The sequence below is a fragment of the Oncorhynchus tshawytscha genome, linkage group LG16 (assembly GCF_018296145.1).
Source record: "Oncorhynchus tshawytscha isolate Ot180627B linkage group LG16, Otsh_v2.0, whole genome shotgun sequence".
Classification (NCBI taxonomy): domain Eukaryota; kingdom Metazoa; phylum Chordata; class Actinopteri; order Salmoniformes; family Salmonidae; genus Oncorhynchus; species Oncorhynchus tshawytscha.
In genome coordinates this window covers 63,973,992-63,995,057 of record NC_056444.1, presented here as the reverse complement: position 1 = coordinate 63,995,057, position 21,066 = coordinate 63,973,992, and the positions used below count along the sequence as shown (strand labels likewise).

Below are 21,066 nucleotides of genomic sequence, written 5' to 3'. Positions count from 1 at the left end.
GTTGAGGGAGCGTGCAATTGGCATGCTGACTGCAGGAATGTTCACCAGAGCTGTTGCCAGAGAATTGAATGTTAATTTCTCTACCATAAGCCACGTCAACTGCAGACCATGTGTAACCACGCCAGCCCAGGACCTCCACATCCGGCTTCTTCACCTGCAGGATCGTCTGAGACCAGCCACCCGATGAAACTGAAGAGTATTTCCGTCTGTAATAAAGCCCTTTTGTGAGGAAAAATAATCATTCCGATTGGCTGGTCCTGGCTCACTATGCCCTCCCAGGCCCACCCATGGCTATACCCCTTCCCAGTCATGTGAAATCCATAAATTAGGGCATAATGAATTTCAATTGACTGATTTCCATATATGAACTATAACTATAATGCTTGAAATTGTTGCATGTTGCATTTATATTTTTGTTCAGTATAAATGAGTGAAAAAGAAAATCTCACCTAGTTGCTCGACCTCATCAAATCAGCTTTTATTACTCTCCCTCATAGATTATTTTTATGGTGGAAATATCTTGCTCCTCAACAGAATTTACGCTATGCATTTCATCATCTGATGAGGAAAATAGGGTGGAGTTGACTTTCAAGACCCATTCTGCAATTCTCTGATCCGTATAATATTCTGCATCATTGGGACAAAGACAGTCTATGCCAGTCTTGATGGTATCTTTGTCTTCAGAGTACTGGGATTCTGTTTTAATAGCAGAGTCATCAGAGGAGAAATCTCTCTGCTGTTTTGTTTCACATAGACTGGCATCATGTTTAAGCCTCTCCGTCATCGCCCCGCTGGAGTTGGCACTAGGGTTACTCACATCATTTCTCCGTTGCCTTACTAACGGGTCTGTTGGTGAGAAACTTGATGCCACAGCTGGCTGGGCCCCAAAGGTCCCCTTGGTGCAATCTCGTCTGGAGCGAGTGTCTGGGTTCTGGATGGAATCTTTTGTAGACCTAGTCAACATGGTTAGACTACTACTAACTAACCCAGCTTTGTTAGACATTTGACAATTCTGTGCATGTTGAGCTACCAGTACCCGAAACACTGTATTTACACTCCTTACACCAGACGTTGACAAGTGTGTGTCTCCGTTGTCTTGTAGTGACCCGGCTGGTCTTGCAGAAAGAAACGGCACATTTGAGCCCTCCGCTTTACCAGCAATGATTCTTGATCCAGTGATGGGGGGCAGAAGGATACCCTGGGTGATAGCAGATGTGCTTGCATGGCCTAGTTTATTTTGAATCATTAAATGCCTAGGACAAGTAAGATATTCAATTGGGTTTGTTATCTTTGGAGCTGGTCTCAGGTTAGCATTCGCTTGAGCAGGGTCTCCTCGTGGAGCATTCGGCCTGTCAATCCGTTGCACATTAAGCTCCAAGTACCGCATGTCCTTTTCACTAATGCTTCTCCACCGTGACTTTTTCTCCCTGTTTGTATCGGACCAGGCTTGCTTCTTCTGTACTCTGTAAGTACTTTTCATAGTTCCAATGAATGGGTTGCCTTAAGTGGAAGCTTGCATCTTGTGTCGAGAAGTCCAACCCGGTCCTTAACGTATAGGACACCTAACTGCAACTCTCTGGCTATTCTTTTATACTGTTTGTGTGTGTGTCTGCGACATCCCTCTACACACTCCCACCAGCCGTTAATAGACACTTGATATGTAACAGTACCCCACACTTTTTAGTTAACCTGTTAATATCCAAACAGTTTTACAATTCAGTCAAAGGGCCGTTCACCATGCATACACATTAATTGACCAATCTCTTTGGGGTTTCCTGTGTCATTGAGGCCAAGCATTCCTGAAATTATTAAGAAAATAGGAGAAATGTTTCTACCCAGAACAAAGCATTGGCTTTCAACATGTGCAATAAAGAAATGCATAACCACTGCTGCCCTCAAGGTTCAATTTATTTGAGAGATCTTTTAAAATATTAGACATTATACACATTCCCTACTCTTAATTTATTAAAGTGGGTAATGGAAAAAGGTTTTATACTTGTTTCAGTTCACAAATGCTAAAATGTTGTCATTAACTATGTCTACACTCTACAGAGCACACAGGCTTGCTACAGACTTTACAGTTATTGTGAGTTGCCTTTAGTGTGTAGCAATATAAAAAATAAGTATACAAAAACGGCAATATTTTAGGTTGGGTAGGTAGGTAGCTGAATTATTCTATACCTTAATACAGCAGAAGCTGTTTGTACGTGCCAAATAGTAATCAAGAACTTTAAGCAAGGGCATAATTACACTATTTCCATGTTTGAGAAATTAGTAGATGTAATCGGCTTTGCTTACCAAGGGAACCCGGCAAACCAAATACATTGAACAGTGGCAACTCATATACAGTATTGTGATTAACTGTGTGAGACTGTAAGTGTATAAATCAAAAGGCTGGTTGTTGCGCAACTACCAAACGACGTTCAGGTCGCCGACGTCGATGCAGAGGTCCGTTTTGGACGGGTAGACGACCTTGAGGTTCCCGTCGGGGTCCACGGTGCGAACCTGCTGGATGACCAGCTCTCCTGAGGTGGCATCATCCGAGGCAGGGACTGGGGGTGAATCAGACTCTCCCTCTGACCCAGCCTCCTCTCTGTGCTCAAATGTGAACTTGTTCAGCTCTGCCATTTTCTGAGAAGGAAACAGAGAGATGTGTTAATTGCTGACCATATGGATGAAGTCTATTTGAGAAAGTAAACTAGAGCAGGGGTCGCCGCAAATGAGTCATTTTTAAAATGTTTTTTTTTGGGAAGGATTTTAGTGTTGGTCAAAAAAGAGACTAAAATCACCAGGAATTCCACAAAAATAAAATCTAAATAGGAAATCTGTTCACCAAGTACCCCCCCCCCCAAAAAAAATTGTCTCAATGTAATCAAGGTATCAATCTCAATCTTTACATTCTCCTAATTTTATTTCTTAAGCAATGGCGGCAAATTTTGTTGAAGGTATTGTAAACTTCTAACCAACTTGCCCCACATTTGTTGACGCAGTAAAATATATAGGGGGACGTATACAATCAGTCAGTGAGATTGTGGAAATATAGGACAAGCACTTCCAGAACAGGAAGTCTCATCAACAGTGCAACCTATACTGTGTACAAAATATTAGGAGTGCTATTTCCATGACATAGACTGACCAGGTGAAATATATGATCCCTTATTGATATCACCTGTTAAATCCATTTCAAATCGGTGAAGGGGAGACAGGTTAAAGAAGGATTTTTATGCCTTGAGACAATTGAGACATGGATTGTTGAGGTGTGGCAAATCGAGCAGGAATTAAATCAACCCCAAACTCTCATGACCTGACCTCAAATCCCCCCTTCAATCACCACACCCAATCAAAACCGTACCCTCTCTCAATAATGTCTATTTTGGGGCAGGAATCAGAGTGTGGATTAAACCCTTATCGGCTGCTATGTTTCGACAAGGCTGTTATTGAAACGTGTCTGCTGCTGTGTGTACTGGTGGGTGTATGCAGCTCTAGGGTTGCAGTCGTATTGTGAGCTGTATGTTTAGGCGGTGACACCGTACACCGCCAGGCCACTCACCCCGGGCAGATGAGCTCACTTATTCCACTGAGGGTCAGGATCCAGACATCAAACCAGCACAACACCCTGAGACTGAGCATGACACCCGGTGTCATGACACTTTTCTGCTCTCGCCAGCCACCGTGTGTGTCTGACTGATGCATGCATGTGTAAATGTTTAATTCATGCAATCAACGGCTGTATGTGTTATGCATGTGCATTGCAATGTAGGATTCAGTCCTACTGCATGTCTCTTTGTATACAGGGAGAGCTGAGCTTACCACTATGAGAGCATCCATCACATCTTTACAGATCTGCAGGCTGGTAGAACTGGTCACTTCTAAGAAAAGCTCCTTAGTCGTCTTCCTGATCTATAATACGGGACAAAGACACAGTACATCACTTGTAGTAATATTGTCCCCAGCTAAAGCAGACTACTATTTTTTATTATCAAATGAATTCAATCTGTAAAGAGCGATGACAGGATAGAGTTGACAGAACGGTATCATATCCATCCGGCATTAGAAAATAAATACATTGAATGCAGTGCATTGCCTGTAAGCCTATTCCACGTCATATTCCCTTGAATTTATAAGCTACTATCTCGAAATTCAGAATAAGGGATCAGAACTACATTTTAGAATCAGGAAATGTCAGGTAAGACAACACCTGGTTGCGTCATCAACTAATAGTCTTAAAAAGTCAGCGTTTGATTTCAAGGCTAAGTACTATACTCAAGATGAATTTATTGCAACCCAGGTACAAGCATGTCCGCAATTAAGCAAGCAATAAAGATACAGATTTGTTTCTTTATCTGGTGTGGCTGCAATTTAAAGCTTCCAAAGTCAAAGTGCTGGAGGTGTGCAAAGTCTAAGGGAAAGTACAACTCAGCAAGGTTTTAGACTGCATTCTACACTGCTGGGCATTCTATAGGTTGGCTACATGTAGATACTGAGAACAATTGTTTATTATAAATCATAACATTTCTATTGGTAGCTGTATTGTGAATTCACTGCTGGATCAGCAAGTGATAAGCAGATGAGTGTGACCTGTAAGAAAGGCACCTGTCTTTGGTCTGATAAAGATCACACACACACCTTGGTTTTCTCGCTGTTGGTGATTGGTGGAAATGAGATCACATGATCCTCTGCATCCACCAGACATGGGTAGAGTTCTTTTCCATCAAGAAGCTGCAGGTATCTGAGTCAAATAAAAAAGTAAAATAACTTTAGCTGAGAAACAATGGCTAGTGTAATATGTGTAATATTGTGTAATATTGCCCTCATGCCAACGATGGCTACAATAGCCAACAGAACCCTTTCATAAGAGCCCATTGAAAGGTCTACACCCATACTCATGGTGCAGATTGAAGTGGCATTTGAGCTCTTTGAAAACTCCCCAAAATATTGTGTCATGGTATTTAGGTCAACCTTAAAGTAAATTAAAATTAGGTAAGTTATCTAACCTAATCTTGTAAATAACAATGTAATCTTTATCACTTGCCTATATCATGGCAATATCTTTACAGACAGGTCCTAAAAACAACAGTCCACATATTCTCATAGACATAAATAAAGGAGTACGTCTATTTACTTGAACATGGTTTCTGTATCAAACAGCCTTATGGCGCCCTCATGTGTTGAATGAGCAACCTAATCATTTTGCCTTTGTTTTGAGCTCCTGAAACTACTGAAGTGCTTGATAAAAACAATGCATTATTGCATAGGACACCACACCAACATACTGTAAATGGAAAATGAAATAGGAATGAATTTATTACTACACTATAACATTTAAAGGGGCAATCAGCAGTTGGAGACATTTTTGACTGATATGTACCCATTGATACATAAAGAATATAACTTATAAATGCCTCGTTTTATTTCACCTTTATTTAACCAGGTAGGCCAGTTGAGAACAAGTTCTCATTTACAACTGTGACCTGGCCAAGATAAAGCAAAGCAGTACGACATAAACACAGAGTTACACATGGAATAAACAAACGTACAGTCAATAACACAATAAAAACATCTATATAGTGTGTGCAAATGTAGAAAGATTAGGGAGCTAAGGCAATAAATAGGCCATAGTGGAAAAATAATTATAACTTAGCTTTAACACTGAAGTGATAGATGTGCAGAAGATGATGTGCAAGTAGAGATACTGGGGTTCAAAGGAGCAAAAAAAAAAGAATAATATGGGGATGAGGTAGTTGGGTGGGGTATTTACAGATGGGCTGTGTACAGGTGCAATGATCGGTAAGCTGCTCTGACAGCTGATGCTTAAAGATATAAGTCTCCAGCTTCAGTGATTTTTGCAATTCATTCCAGTCATTGGCAGCAGAGAACTGGAAGGAAAGGCGGCCAAAGTAGGAGTTGGCTTTGGGGATGACCAGTGAAATATACCTGCTGGAGTGTGTACTACGGGTGGGTGTTGCTATGGTGACCAGTGAGCTGAGAGAAGGCGCTTAGTTTGCTTGTCGTACCCCATTAGAACCCAAAATATAAACTTGTTTTAGTCCAATGTTCGTAAACAAAGTAAATGTAAACAAACACTGTATAGCATCAAAACATGGTTAACTACACTGAACAAAAATATAAATGCAACAATTTCAAAGATTTTACTGAGTTACAGTTCATAAGGAAATCAGTCAATTTAAATAAATTCTTTAGGCTCTAATCTATGGATTTCACATGATTGGGAATACAGATATGCATCTGTTGGTCACAGATACCTTAAAAAAAAGGAAGTGACGTGGATCAGAAAACCAGTCAGTATCTGGTGTGACCACCATTTGCCTCATGCCTCATTTGCCTCAGCGCAACACATTTCCTTCGCATAGAGTTGATTGTGGCATGTGGAATGTTGCCCCACTCTTGAATTGCTGTGCAAAGTTGCAGGATGTTGCCAGGAATGTGCTGACGTACACATCGACCCAGAGCATCCCACACATGCTCAACGGGTGACGTTTCTGCTGCGTATGCAGGCCATGGAAGAACTGGGACATTTTCAGCTTCCAGGAATTGTACACAGATCCTTGCGACATGGGGCCATCTATTAAAGTGCTGAAACATGAGGTTATAGCAGTGGATTTATGGCAGAACAATGGGCTTCAAGATCTCTTCACGGTATCGGTGCATTCAAACTGACATCAATAAAATGCTATTGTGTTCGTTGTCCGTAGCTTATACCTGCCCATACCATAACCCCACCGTTCACAATGTTGACACCATACATGCTGTCTGCCTTCTGCCCGGTACAGTTAAAAACCGGGACTTATCCATGCCAGTGGCCATTGAAGGTGAGCATTTGCCCACTGAAGTCAGATTGCAGTCAGGTCAAGACCCTGGTGAGGATGACGAGCAGGCAGCTTCCCTGAGACGGTTTCTGCTAGTTTGTGCAGAAATCACTGGTTGTGCAAACCCAAGGTTTCACCAGCTGTCCAGGTGGCTGGTCTCAGACGATTCCGCAGGTGAAGAAGCCAGATGTGGAGGTCCTGTGCTGGCGTGGTTACAGGTGATCTGTGGTTAAGGCCAGTTGGACGTACTGCCAAATTCTCTAAAATGACCTTGGAGGCAGCTTATGGTGGAGAAATTAACATACAATTCCCTGGCAACAGCTCTGGTGGACATTCCTGCAGTCAGCATGCCAATTGCACGCTCCCTCAAAACTTGAGACATCCATGGCATTGTGTTGTGTGACAAGACTGCACATTTTAGAGTGGCCTTTTATTGTCCCCAGTACAAGGTGTGCGTTTCTTTTTCTTCTAGATAGCATGTGTGTAATGATCATGCTGTTTAATCAGCTTCTTTATATGCCACACCTGATGGATTAACATTATGAGAGAAATAAGCTTTTTGTGCAGATAGAAAATATCAGGGATCTTTTAATTTCAGCTCATGAAACCAGCACGTTACATGTTGCATTTATATTTTTGTTCAGTATATGATTTTGATATCATGGATATTCAGTCCTTGCATCCATAGCTCTGTCTATGAACTGAGAGGGATTACATTTTACAATTGCCATCCCTTAGTTTTTTACGCAAAAATCACTTTGTTACTGTTTCAACTGCTGATTGGCCCTTTAAAAATGACATTTCACGAGCATCCCCGCATACATTGCGATGAACATGATGCAAGACTTCGCTCTCACACAGTCATACAACGTGGCAGCCACTTGGGGTGTAACGGTTTGACAAACCCACGGTTCAGTAGTATTGCGGTTTGGGGTCACCGTTCAGGAAAATTAAATGCCATTCACAATGTTCCTAGAATTGTCTGTTGTGACCGGATTGTTATGTTGGGCCTCAAGTTTTCACTCGGATGCTGCGTTTGTAACCATGTGGGAGGTGGGAATTTACCAGCTATGAAGCCATAAATACCAGTTGGATACATTAATGTGATTTGAACTGGTTGGTTAACGCAGATTGGCTAATGACCAACAAGATGCATCAAGATCTATCATGCTTGTAAACAAATGACAGTTCAGAAACCACATTAATGGCCCGCTTTATATAAATAATGTGTTGCTGCATTCAATTGCCGAAAGTGCTGTTATAGAGGACATTTCCTTAGTAGGTGATGTCAGATGTCACCATGTGGGAGAGGTGGGTGCTCTCGATGATAGACGAGTTTCCCACTAGTAATTACCAGTTGGATGGCCATTCAAGTGGATTTTTCCTAGTCGTATGTGATAAATTCCCACTTCCATCTTGGTTACAAACACATGACACTGTTTCCTTCAGTGCCATATGAGTACTTGTGACTCACATAAAGGGGGCGTGTCTGCAGCACGATACTACACCCCCTCTGGGGAAATGTGATGGGCTGTCACTTAAGTAAGCGCAAAACAGGGTGCATTGGCTTATTCATTGAAAACGTTGGCTAGGCTTATTTAGAGCGGGTATCGCTATGCTGAAATGGGTGCAAGAGGGAAGTTCGTAACGTGGTTTGAGCAGTTTCACGAGGTGCTCCCTGAAACCCCCCCATTTTTAACCACAGAATGGGCACATATCTACAGCTTAAACCAAAAACTGTAAGAGCCTACTTATCGCTCTTGTAATTTATTTGGTCCAGTCAGAATCAGCTGCCAAGGGCCGCTTGAATGCAGAGGGGAGACGTGTTGTGTTGTGTTGTTGTTTCTTTGCGTTTCCGTCTTGCTCCGGTATACTGGGGTGATGTCGGCTTAAATGTGTCAACATATTTGAGGTGTCGGCAGCTGCATAGGTTATTCTCGTTGAGTGTGGAGACATACTGTCAACGTTTTATCCACAACTCTCTGTCCGTCGCCATTGTTATCTACTGGGAAGCCAAAATGTTCCCAAACTGGAAATTTAAACGATGGTTTATTGACCCCACCACTCACCATCGTACAGAACAGGTTCCTGGCTGCGTCTCATAAAGGACCGTTTGAAATGAGCCAATTAAGATTATAATTTTATTACAATGTGCGCATAGGCTCTAGTTGTCTTAACGCAATAGCCTGAAATGATTTTTTTGTTGCTCAGATTTACTCAAGAGGCATAGGTCTACAAAGCAGCGTAGGCTTAGCCTATAGGCCTAGCTTTAATTGTGTTTTTTTTTTCCATTCGGATTCACAGTGTGGACCAAACCGAGAACCCGTACAAAACGGTTTGGTACGAATACGTGTACCATTACACTCCTAGTAACCACGGGACCAAAACAGTGGAGAAGTTTAGCCTCGCGCTCTTAGTTGTTGCGGAAATTGACTCACTATGCTGTTTATTTGTGCATCTACATATCGCTGACTCTACCTTTAAGAATGCTGGCATCAACCCAGAGGCCACTTTGTGATTTTTTTTTTGCCCCCTCCTTCTAATAACAAAACAAAAAAGAATGGGCATCAAGCCGACTGCAGCTTTGGGCTGCGTTTCCGATTCTACATCCTCCAGAAGTGTGCACTTTTATACTTCCTGTCATGGATTTATAAGCATTGAATTGGTGTAATCATTTGCTGTATAGAGTTTCCATCATTGTTAAATCCATGAAGGGAAGTTTGCAAATATACACTTTGGAAGAAGAGTGCAGAATCTGGACTCACCTATACTTTCAGCTCTGCCTTAAAGACAGGTGTTTATACTCACTTGTGGAGGCCAGACACATTCTGCCTCTTCCTCTGTTTCCTCTGGTCCTCTGCCTCTAGCTGCAGCTGCCTCATCAGCTCCACCGCAGTCATCTCCTTACGGCCCAGAGGGACTATCTAATAAACAACATTTTATGAGAGGGAGTTTATGAGAAATGTATGCTCCTTTCAAAAGATAATTTGCTTGTTTAAATAACCGTGAATGGGACCGAAATGCAATGACACAAACCTGAATGCAATTTATGAATATAATGATTTGTTCATATGCCAAGAGCGACAGGCAACAACCAGCAACAATTATTTTGTGTTCAAACTGTTGAAGTGAAGCCGCATGAAGGTCTTTCAATAACAGACTGATGTCACTATAACAGGCTTGTTGCCTGGCGTTGGCGTAAAGTATGTTTAAAAGGATCATGAATTATTAAGAACGGAATAATGTTATGGCTCACAACTACTGATTAAAACTGTCCTTCAAAATACTGGATTCTACTCAAGAAAAAAAAAGAGGTCTTATGTTCAATAGAAAGAGAGCCTTGTTATGTTCTCCAGAAACATGAGACTGGCTGCATAAGCTACTTGAACAAAGACATGGAACAAGGTCCTGATAAATGTCATCATAAACCAATCAAATGAGAAGAGTTTAAAATACCTTGGAAAACACATAGAAGCTAGGAATGGGGGCGGGGGTAGCTGGGTAGTTAACTAGCGCTAGAGTAGGCTGTACCTGCGGCAAAACTCAGGCATTTCTCATCCTATTGTTTGTTCTCCATCTTCTTTTTAAAATGGTGAGCCAACATGTTTTGGGGCGCTTTTATCTCAAAATTCTCTTGTCTCTCTTCAGCAGACATACTGTAGTGAGCAATACATTTGAAATATATATCGAATCACAATACATATTGTGTCGGCACCTAAGTATCGTGAGGTCCCTGACAATTCCCAGCCCTAATATAAGCTCAAGAAGTTAGTCATAGTAAATGTGTCAGATGTAAAAGTGTTTTTTAATACCATCTCAGAGCGACTTACATTTGAGAATTTGTGGCCGTCTAACATTGTATGAGCAAAATGTCATGCAATGTGTCATACCTTTAACATAGGAGGTGTTCTGGCATCATACATGAGAGGTCCCTTGAGTAGCTGCATGTCGTGTGTTGCGATGGTCGCAGTTGTCCTTTTACCACATAGGTCATCGTGAAGTTTGGTCTAAAATGCAATAGGTAAGAGAAAGAGTGGTGAAAACGGAATAATGCAAAAGAGACTTAACAATCATATATTATGTTACATAGCCTATCGAGGATGGTGTCAATTTATGAGCTTGCACAGTGGTGTAAAGTACTTAAGTTAAAATACTTTAAAGTACTAATTAAGTAGTTTTGGGGGGTATCTGTACTTCACTTTTGCCAACTTTTACTTCACTACATTCCTAAAGAAAATAATGTAGTTTTTACTCCATACATTTTCCTTGACACCGAAAAGTACTCGTTACATTTTGACAGGAAAAAGGACCAATTCATGCACTTATCAAGAGAACATCCCTGATCATCTCTACTGCCTCTGATCTGGCTGACTCACTAAACAGAGAACATCCCTGGTCATCCCTACTGCCTCTGATCTGGCAGACTCACTAAAGACAAATGCTTAGTTTGTAAATTGTTGGAGTGTGCCTCTGGCAATATGTAAATAAAACATTTACACATTGTGCCATCTGGTTTGCTTAATATAAGGAATTCGAAATGATTTAATTAAATTTTTACTCTTGATACTTAAGTCAATTTAAAACCACATACCCAGTAAAAGTTTAAACGTAACTTTCACTCGAGTCATTTTCTATTAAGGCATCTTTACTTTTACTCAAGTATGACAATTGAGTACTTTTTCCACCACTGAGCTTGAGTTTATTTTGTAGCGTGTTCTTAGTCTGTTTCTGCATTCACAAACTACTAGCCTACATAGTTTCCTTGCCAAATATGACTGTCAAATACATACATACAACATAGTAGTTGACTAACGCAGAAACAGTCTGGTACCAAGGCTAACGTGTTCTCATCTCTGAACAGCATTACCTGCGCAACCAGGAACCTCTTGAGCGCATTCCCGGACCTGAAGTTCATGCCTCTGACCACACAGCACACCAAGTACGGCCTCACGTCCTTCAGTTCATTGGCCACCTTTACAGTGAATGCCCCTGGGTTGTCAGACACATGAAGCACTTTCACCACCAGCCGGTTCATCTCATCCACCTCATCCTCCTCCTCCTCGGTCTTCTTCTTTTTCTGCTTACGCTGCTTTTTGGTCTGGGTCTTCTCTGCGTTCCGGCCCCCGTCGGCCTTATCCCCATCGGCCTGCTTGCTGCCTTTGCCTTTCCCTCGGCCACCGGCCCGAAGGTAGTCCAGGATGGACTTGGTCTGGCAACCGTTGACCATCTTCTCCAGTCGCTTGTCTTTGAGTTTGTTTCCTTTGAAGTTGATCTCCTTCAGTTTGGAGCAGTCACTCAGCTCGTAGGGGATGTCACTGAGCTTGTTGTTGGATAGGTCCAAAACCTGAGGAAAATTGTATATTTATTACATTAAACTATTATAACAACATGAATTAAGATTAATAACCAAATGGGTCTTATCCTGGTCTCAGGTGTCTCACCATCGGTGAGGCCTTGTGCCAGGAAAATGTTAAGACAGTCTCAGGTTTAATACAATGTCGATAAGATGAACTGAGAGCTACCCTGTCAATCATGACCATAATTCAGTAGGAATAGACAAGAGGTATTTATGAAGTCATGCACATTTTCGGTAGCAGTGGGATTATGGATTATTTCAACTACAAACTTTTAGAGCAGAGAGCTTGTGAACATCTCCACTCAGCTCTTCTATGGAATTCTCAGAGGCGATGACAGTGCTGAGGAGATCCAGGCGATAAAGGTCATCAGGGAACCGAGTGATGTCATTTTTGGAGATGTTGATGGTAGAGAGTTTCGTGCAACGACACAGTCCATCTGGTAGTGACTCGATGTTGTTGCAGCTCACGTTGAGTGTATTGAGATCGCTTAGCTGGGTTATCTCTTCAGGCAAAGCTTTCAGGTTGTTAACTGAAATGTCGAGGACTTTCAGGGACTTCAGATTTCCAATGGTTTTTGGAATAGAGGAGAGCTTATTCCTACAAAGAATCAAGCTCGTAAGGGTGGTCAGATTTTGTATGTCTCCATGAATCTCTGTCAAACTCGGACATTGGATGATTTCTAGGTAATTTAGGAGCTTGAGAGAATAGATTGCGGAACACAGACCTCCATTCGATGATATCTTTTCATCGATAACTGCACCTTGCAGGACCAGTTCGCGTCTTTTCTCTTTTGAGGCTTTCTCAATTTCTGGCCAACTCTCTTGACCATCCATGCTGCTACACCAGACCCGGAAAAGGAAAACTCATGCCACCCGGTAACACTTGAGCACAGACGCTTTAAGCCACCCGGTAACACTTGAGCATAGACGCTTTAAACGACCCGGTAACACTTGAGCACATACACTTTAAAATGTCTATCTGCCGAATGGAAGACGCAGCGAAATATGCATCGAGCAGTGGAGATGATATACGCAGTGCACGTGCAGACTGGATACTCAAATATATTTTTTAAATTGATTAAAAACTTCATGGACCACAGTCCTTCGCGGTGAGACGATGGTCTGGCACATGCGCACCTTAGCTTACTAGTTGTTGTCAGTGGTGGTTATGGAGATGAAATGGGACTTGGGCAAGCTGTCAACATTTTAGAAATGTTCATGGTAAGATATCTTTGATATATTTGTGGTAACACTATACTTCAATAGGAAATACGTTGTATTCAAACGGTGGTTTTATTGTGCATCCGGTGTCACTATATTTATGTGAATTCAAGGTGTTTTACGTTACCATTCTAAGTAGGAACGAGTTAGCTAACGTTAGCAAGTTACAACAAGCTAGCTAGCCTGTCTTTTACTCGCGCTGTCATCGCTCCAAGTTCATTCCTTCCCACCCCAGGGACGTCAGAAGCAAGCAAGCAAGCAAGCAATGCAATTCCATATAGCTAACACGGAGTATTGAAATGTATGCTATTGAACTCATTTGTTTAGGGGCATACATTTGATATTAAATGCCAGAATGATATGAAAATTAAATGGCAGAATGATATCCCAAGTTCACCTACACATCTAATATTGTGTCCATTGTAGAGTAGTGTAGCTGTCAAGGTTTATCTCAATCCCAGGGTGAATATTGCTGTCAGTCTTCCATGGTTTATGATTATAGGTAGCTAGCTAATTACTGTGCCAATCTATTTGATAGTGAAAGGTGCTTCAGATGATATTCAGTTGTAGATTGTTATGTTTCTCCATATTTGAAATTGTGCAGCAGCAGGATGCCCCGGAAGATAGGATTCACCCTGGTCAGTTCCTCTGGTCACGAAGATAACTTCAGTGCCAAGGAGCTGATGGTCCATGCACCAACGGTCAATGGCTGGAGATCTGCCAGGTAGACACTCTCTCACACACACACTCTCTCATGTGCGCCTCCGCCATATGCAAGTGTCCCAAAGCCTCCGAAGGCCACTTCGACCAAGGCTGCAGGCTCCAGAGCGAATTGTTATCCTAACACACACTGCAATATGTTTGGAGTTTGTGCAATTTCATAGGTGGAATTTCATGCTTGTTTTATTATTTAAATGTAGAACATGAATTGCGTCATTCAAGTCAGGAGGGTGTCCTGAAGTTGATGGGTTTATTGATCCCCTCACCACTCTTTTGAAGTTATCTTCTGAGTTTTGTCACCAACATGTGACAACTGAGGGTCCTCCAAACGAGTTTATTGGGGCGAGGGGCTGGTTTGAGATTCACACACGCACACACTGCTTTTGGATCTGTTTTTCAGTAATGTACTGTAAGGGCAGTACTAGAAGTACCAACCTCACTGTTTCTTTCCACAGGTTCTGTCCATACCCTCAGCAGGTCACTTTGCAGTTGCCAGAGCGGAGTCGGGTCCGTAAGCTGCAGCTGCTTGCCCACCAGTACCTGATCTCAGGCAAAATAGAGTTCCACATCGGGGACCGATTACTAGAAGCTGACTCACCTGGTCTCTCTGGGCACCTCCGCAGGCTAGGGTGAGTCAGTAGAACCAGCCAAAAGAGATGTCTGACCGACACAGACAAGGCACTGAAAGCAAGAAACTGAGCTGAAACAGTGCGGGAGTATCTGAAGTCTTCTGATAGAAAATGTGTTTTTTCTGTTGCAAAACATTTTGCTATGGTGTACCCTAATGTATATGAGTCTGGCTTAGTTGGTTGTCATGTTTCTATGGAGCATGGTGCTGTGAACAGAAAGGTTGTTGGTTCAATTTCTACCTGACACACACATTGTAATGAATATAGATGCTGAACTTCATCATCTGTTATTTCTAAGTAACTATATTACTATTATGATATATAGGCTTACATTTTCATCATATTTACTGCTTTGTTGTTACAAGAAAGGTGCACAGTAATAGAAATTGACATGCAACCTTTGCCATAGGTATGTTTCTTTATCAGACAATGAGAAAACAGGCTTCAAAGCCCGGGAGCTGAAGTCTGTTCATGTGGATGCCATTGGAACATACCTCCGTATAACCTTTCACAGAAACCATGTCAACCGCTACAACCTTTACAACCAGGTACTCCACTATGAAGTCATAAAGTCATTCCCCTTAACCTGTTTATTTGACTTACATACTACCACATTCATATCATTTTATAGTTTATTTGATTTATTTTTTCATCGACTTTTGTTTATCATTTCAGGTTGCATTGGTTGCCATTAATGTTTTGGGAGATTCTGTGGATGGCACTGCTGTTGACACAATTGTAAGTGGTCGCTCTTTAATGTGTGTGAGTGTTCTGTCATGTTTAATGTTACTGTATATTTAAGGTGCAGTACTACTGTGAAACACCAGAATGCGCTGCTGTGCTAGTATTTGTGTGAGCCTGCCAACCTGAAGTAAATTTCTTGATAGGCTGCGCTAATAAAAACATCTATTTGATTTCATTACTTGTCCATAAGCATTTAACCCACAACGGTGAGTATGGCTACTGTAGAACCATATACACATTATATACCTACATTGTTCTGCAGATAATCATGGTCGATATTTCTAAATATTGTGGACTTGCCTAGTTAAATAAATAAAGGTAAAATAATGGATAAAAACGTCTGCTAAGTGGCATATATATTTTGGTGTTATGTGTTTCCATAATATGTATTTATGTATAGAGAAAATAGAAAAAACCCTTTTCCACTGTTTATATATTCAAACTGTGTGTCGGTGTATGTTTACAAAATGCACACAGACTACAGTTTGCACACAAACACAGTGTTTGCATGGTGGTCACTGTGTGCCTGAATTGGCATCTGTATTGGTGTGTGCACTGCTTGCCCTGACAGGCGTGGGGCAGGAATGTGGTAATCTGACTCCGAGGGCAGAGTAATCACAGAGGAGGCCTTAGCCACTGTAATCAGATAGACCTGCGGACGGACAGCCCCTGGAAGAGAGTGGCCCAGCTCCTGGGGGGGAAGTTTCCCCTAGCTGCAGATATAAGATCAGCTTTCCCTCCCCAGTCCTAACCATTCATGTGGAAAATGCAAAGCTGACCAAAGATCAGCGTCTAGGGGCAACTTTCCCCTATACCAAGTGGCCCAGCCTTACCTCTCCAACACACAGATAGGCAGATTCCACGGTACAAGCTTCACATTGTCACTCTCTAATCCCACTCTTAGGCAACTCCACCCGGCCACAGTGTTAGCTTGCCTGGTTATCTCTCAGGGAGTTTAGTTTTCTTGCTGCTGCATGTATGTTGTGATTGTACAGGGAAAACCTATAGAGTGACTTTGAAGTATGTGGAGTGAGAACTGGTTGTTTCATTGACATACTACTTGTGGTAGATCACCTAACTCTGTGGTGTTGTGGCACTGATGACTTGCCTCATCAAGTATTATACAGAGTTGAGTAGTCCTCTTATCAAGTCCATGTTACTGTTCACTCTCTTGTTTACCACGAGACTATGCTCCATTCCTGTATCCATAATAATGACTCCGTTAAGTGGTTGTGTGTTTTGCTGAGCAGATGACCTGTCTGGGCCTTATGGCTGTGTGTTTTGCAGCCTGTCATTGAGGGAGGTTAATTGTACCTCTGTTTGTCCTCAGCCTAGCAGAGAGCAACTGATTGAGCACTACCTCAACATTAGTCAACACGAGACCGCCTTGGATGGAACATACATGGGGTAAGGGTTGAAGGCTCAAGGCGCATTGTACTGTGAAGTGCTCTGTGACAATGCTGTTTAAACAAAACATTAGCCTTGAAGTTGACGTATGTTTACCACTCAATTTGCCATTTCCATTTTACAGTTTTTCTCTTTAGCTTGGACTATAGTCTGTTAAAAGTAGATCTGGCTAATGTAGAACCCAGGAACTGATGCATCAATTGTAATAGTTGTCAATTTGTCACTCTGAGACTCCAAGATGTCATTCACATTTTTAGAAAAACAAATCAATATCCCATAGATCAGGGGTAAGCATCTAGATTCAGCCTCGGGACAATTTTTTTCTTGGAGCCGATGGTCTGGGGGCCGGAACATAATTATAATATTTTGTTCACTTTAAATTGACCACAACTACTGTAAGCCCCAAAAGAGAGAATTTGATACCTTGAATACATTGAGATAATCTTTTTTTTTTATTCGTGGGAATACTTCCTAAATTAAACACATTTTTTGCTGAATTCCTAGTGATTTTAGTTTTTGAACAAAAACGAAAATCCTAAATATACTTGCTGACTTTATTGTCCCCATGGGGATTTTTTTTTGCAGTGTCATGTACACGTTTAAATACAAAACAAAATTGACAATACAACTTTCATAACAGTTACATACCAATAAAACATTTTTTATTTTTTTAAGACTAGCCTGCTGGCCTTACTGTGTCGATATGAACATTAGCCCGAGCTATTTAGGAGGGATATCACACCTGGCACAAATGATTGTCTAGTTCTGAGGGGTGCTCTATACCTGCGCCCAGAGGGGAGTAGTTCAAAGTCCGGGTACAGGGGGTGGCTTGGGTCTAAAATGATTTTTGTGAGGCTTGCGGTGGGCCCTGACCTTAAAGATCTCATCCAGGCCTGTCTGTTTGACTCCAACTACCTTGCTTGTTGTGGTAATAATCCTTCTCAGCATATTTCTCTGGCTGACCGTGGCATTGCCAAACCAACAAACAATACAAAGTGTTAAAATACTCTCAATGAAAGATTTGTAAAACAGAGTCCGTATAGTACAGTCTACATTAAAAGATCCCAGCTTTTTGAGCAAGTACAGTCTCTGTTGGCTTGTTGTAGATCAGGTCTGTACATTTACTCCGCTGAAGCATATTGTCCAAGAGGACACCCAGGTATTTGTATTCCTCTTCAATCTCTATATTCTGACCTCTGATAGATGTTGCAGAGGTAGGTGTTGTACACTTCCTGAAGTCTGATTCTGACCTCTAGATGTTGCACTGAAGTCTATGTTCTCTCTTTGGAAGTCTATGTTCTCTGATAGATGTTGCAGAGGTAGGTGTTTACACTTCCTGAAGTACCAGTCAAATGTTTGACCTCTGATAGATGTTGCAGAGGTAGGTGTTGTACACTTCCTGAAGTCTATGTTCTGACCTCTGATAGATGTTGCAGAGGTAGGTGTTGTACACTTCCTGAAGTCTATATGACTCTGATAGATTCAGGTAGGTGTTGTACACTTCCTGGTCTATATTTTCTTTATTTGGACTATTTTCTGATAGATGTTGCATTGTAGAATAACTATAAAATAACATCAAATGTTTGGAATCATTCAAGGGTTTTTCTTTAGTCATTGTAGAATAACTATAAAATAACATATGGAATCATGTAGTCACCAAAAAAGTAGCCACCCATTGCCTTGATGAAAGCTTTGCACACTCTTGGCATTCTCTCAACAAGCTTCATGAGGAATGCTTTTCCAACAGTCTTGAAGGTGTTCTCACATATGCTGAGCACTTGTTGGCTGCTTTTCCTTCACTCTGCGGTCCAACTCATCCCCCAAACCATCTCAATTGGGTTGAGGTTGGGTGATTGTGGATGCCAGGTCATCTGATGCAGCACTCCATCACTCTCCTTCTTGGTCAAATAGCCCTTAGCCTGGAGGTGTGTTGGGTCATTGTCCTGTTGAAAAACAAATGATAGTCCCACTAAGCGCAAACCAGATGGGATGGCGTATCGCTGCAGAATGGTGTGGTAGCCATGCTGGTTAAGTGTGCCTTGAATTCTAAATAAATCAGACAGTGTCACCAGCAAAGCACCATCACACCTCCTCCTCTATGCTTCACGGTGAGAACCACACATGCCGAGATCATCTGTTCACCTACTCTGCGTCTCACAAATACACAGTGGTTTCAACCAAAAATTGCAAAATTTGGACTCATCAGACCAATGGACAGATTTCCACCGGTCTAATGTAAATATCTCATGTTTCTTGGCCCAAGCAAGTCTATTCTTCTTACTGGTGTCCTTTAGTAGTGGGCTTGAGTTTATTTTGGGATGCAAAGAAACCAATACTAAAGGACACCAATAAGAAGAAGAGACTTGCTTGGGTCATGAAACCCGAGCAATGGACATTTAGACCGGTGGAAATTTGGTTCCAACCGCAGTTTCTTTGTGAGATGCGGTGTAGGTGGAGGAAAAACAGCCAACAAGTGCTCAGCATATGTGGGAACTCATTCAGAGAATGCCGAGAGTGTGTAAAGCAAAAGAAAAACGGCTCCCTGCCATAGATGTTAAAAATCATATTTTTTTAACAATACTGATAATACTTGGGAGTCGTGTTGTGACTCAACAAATGTAAAGAATGTGTTTGACTAATCACTCACTTTCAGATAACATTTTGAATACCTAATTGGGGTACATTGTTATCTAAAAGTGTGAAATTAAGCTCTGGTCTCTGCATTAAAAGTGGCTCTATCCCATTGTTTTTTGTTCAGTAAGTTTGAGTCCATCTCTCCTCTGGATGACCTGGCTTTTGACATGTACCAGGACCCCGAGGTAGCCCACATCATCCGCCTGCTGGATGACAAGAAGCAGGAGATGGTCCATCAGGAGAGATACGAGTTCGCCAAAACACTCAAGCAGGCTATCGCTGACCTGCAGAAGGTACTTCTAGGGTCTTCTGTGTGAAAATTGAACAAAATACTTAATAGCCTGACCCCCCCCATTGGCCCTTGTGTAGATCTGAAAAGATGTATTGCATAGTTAGATTCGAGGAATATGACAGAAATTCCGCCTAGCCTATCAGAGGATAAGGTGAAGTGCCATATTGCCTATACAGTACCTACCTATCCATCTACATGAAGTGCTTAGGGGTAGGGGAGAAAAGTGTTGTTAGAATTACAAGCAAGAAGTTTGACATTGAAACAGTACACATATATGCTATCTTTGCATTACAAATGGATACAAAGTATACTCCAGTATACTCCAGTATATCACATCTTGTGAGTGAATTCAGACGCCACCCCGTAGCCAAAGAACTTCCCAATTCCAATCCACTTGTATGCCTGGCCAATTAGCATTGCATGCTCTGCTGTTGCCAAGGTGGTCAAACCGAAACTCTTCCACCATAGCCTCTTGAGGGCATAACTCACACCAACGTAGGATTTATAGAAAAGGCAATTACTTAATATTGTGCTTCTGAGTGGCGCAGCGGTCTAAGGCACTGCATGTCAATGCAAGTCACCACAGTCCCTGGTTCGAATCCAGGCTGAATCACATCTGGCTGTGATTGGGAGTCCCATAGGGCGGCACACAATTGGCCCAGCGTTGTCCGGGTTTGGCCGGGGTAGGCCGTCATTGTAAATAAGAATTTGTTCTTAACTGGCTTGCCTAGTTAAATAAAGGTTGAATATTGTCACATACTTCAAATATATCTACTACTAATTGTCTTTCACATCAGTAGCTGTGTTACCCATAGACTTATATATGTGTGTTACCTGGCACCGGACTAGCAAGCTTGCTCAGTTCTATGAAATATCCCTGTAAAATGATGCATTGGACTGGAACCTCTGGTCTCTGTCCTAAGTGGCACCCTATTCCCTATGTACTGCACTACTTCCCTATGGGCCCTGGTCATAAGTAGTGTACTATAAAGTTATTAGGGTACCATTTTGGATATCGACAACTGTAAAATATCCAGTTCGTAAATGTTCCATCCATGGAATACCATGATGCCCTGTGGGCATGGCAATGCCCCGTTGCATACTAACCACAATTTAAGGAGAATTTGCTCAACATTTATTTTATGCAGTCATGTTGAACAATAATAGATAGTTTGCCACTTCCTTCCAACATCTAGGCCTTTAGTTGTCCATTCATGGACATTAAAATATTTAATC

At 41.8% G+C, this 21,066-nt stretch overlaps 2 protein-coding genes across 4 annotated transcripts in view; one reads left to right on the top strand and one right to left on the bottom strand.

The window, feature by feature from the left end:
- Positions 1–1,890: 1,890 nt before the first annotated feature.
- On the bottom strand, positions 1,891–13,095 carry LOC112216113 (leucine-rich repeat-containing protein 47). The gene is made up of 7 exons (XM_024375829.2): positions 12,454–13,095; positions 11,695–12,171; positions 10,718–10,834; positions 9,636–9,751; positions 4,627–4,729; positions 3,811–3,900; positions 1,891–2,631 (listed from the first exon to the last, which is right to left on the bottom strand). Exons 1-7 carry the CDS (start codon positions 13,015–13,017, stop codon positions 2,410–2,412), a joined length of 1,689 nt encoding a protein of 562 aa, XP_024231597.1. The 5' UTR covers positions 13,018–13,095; the 3' UTR covers positions 1,891–2,409.
- Positions 13,096–13,150: 55 nt separating this feature from the next.
- cep104 (centrosomal protein 104) overlaps positions 13,151–21,066 on the top strand; it is a 41,037-nt gene continuing 33,121 nt past the window's right edge. Inside the window, exons 1-7 of one of the 3 annotated variants that reach the window (XM_024375828.2) lie at positions 13,151–13,404; positions 14,009–14,128; positions 14,580–14,753; positions 15,163–15,301; positions 15,429–15,491; positions 16,828–16,904; positions 19,663–19,831. In XM_024375828.2, the coding sequence (XP_024231596.2) occupies positions 14,016–14,128; positions 14,580–14,753; positions 15,163–15,301; positions 15,429–15,491; positions 16,828–16,904; positions 19,663–19,831 (735 nt within the window). In that variant the 5' untranslated portion in view covers positions 13,151–13,404; positions 14,009–14,015. The remainder of the gene's footprint in view (positions 13,405–14,008; positions 14,129–14,579; positions 14,754–15,162; positions 15,302–15,428; positions 15,492–16,827; positions 16,905–19,662; positions 19,832–21,066) is intronic. The other 2 variants (XM_024375827.2, XM_024375826.2) reach the window with 2 other exon arrangements.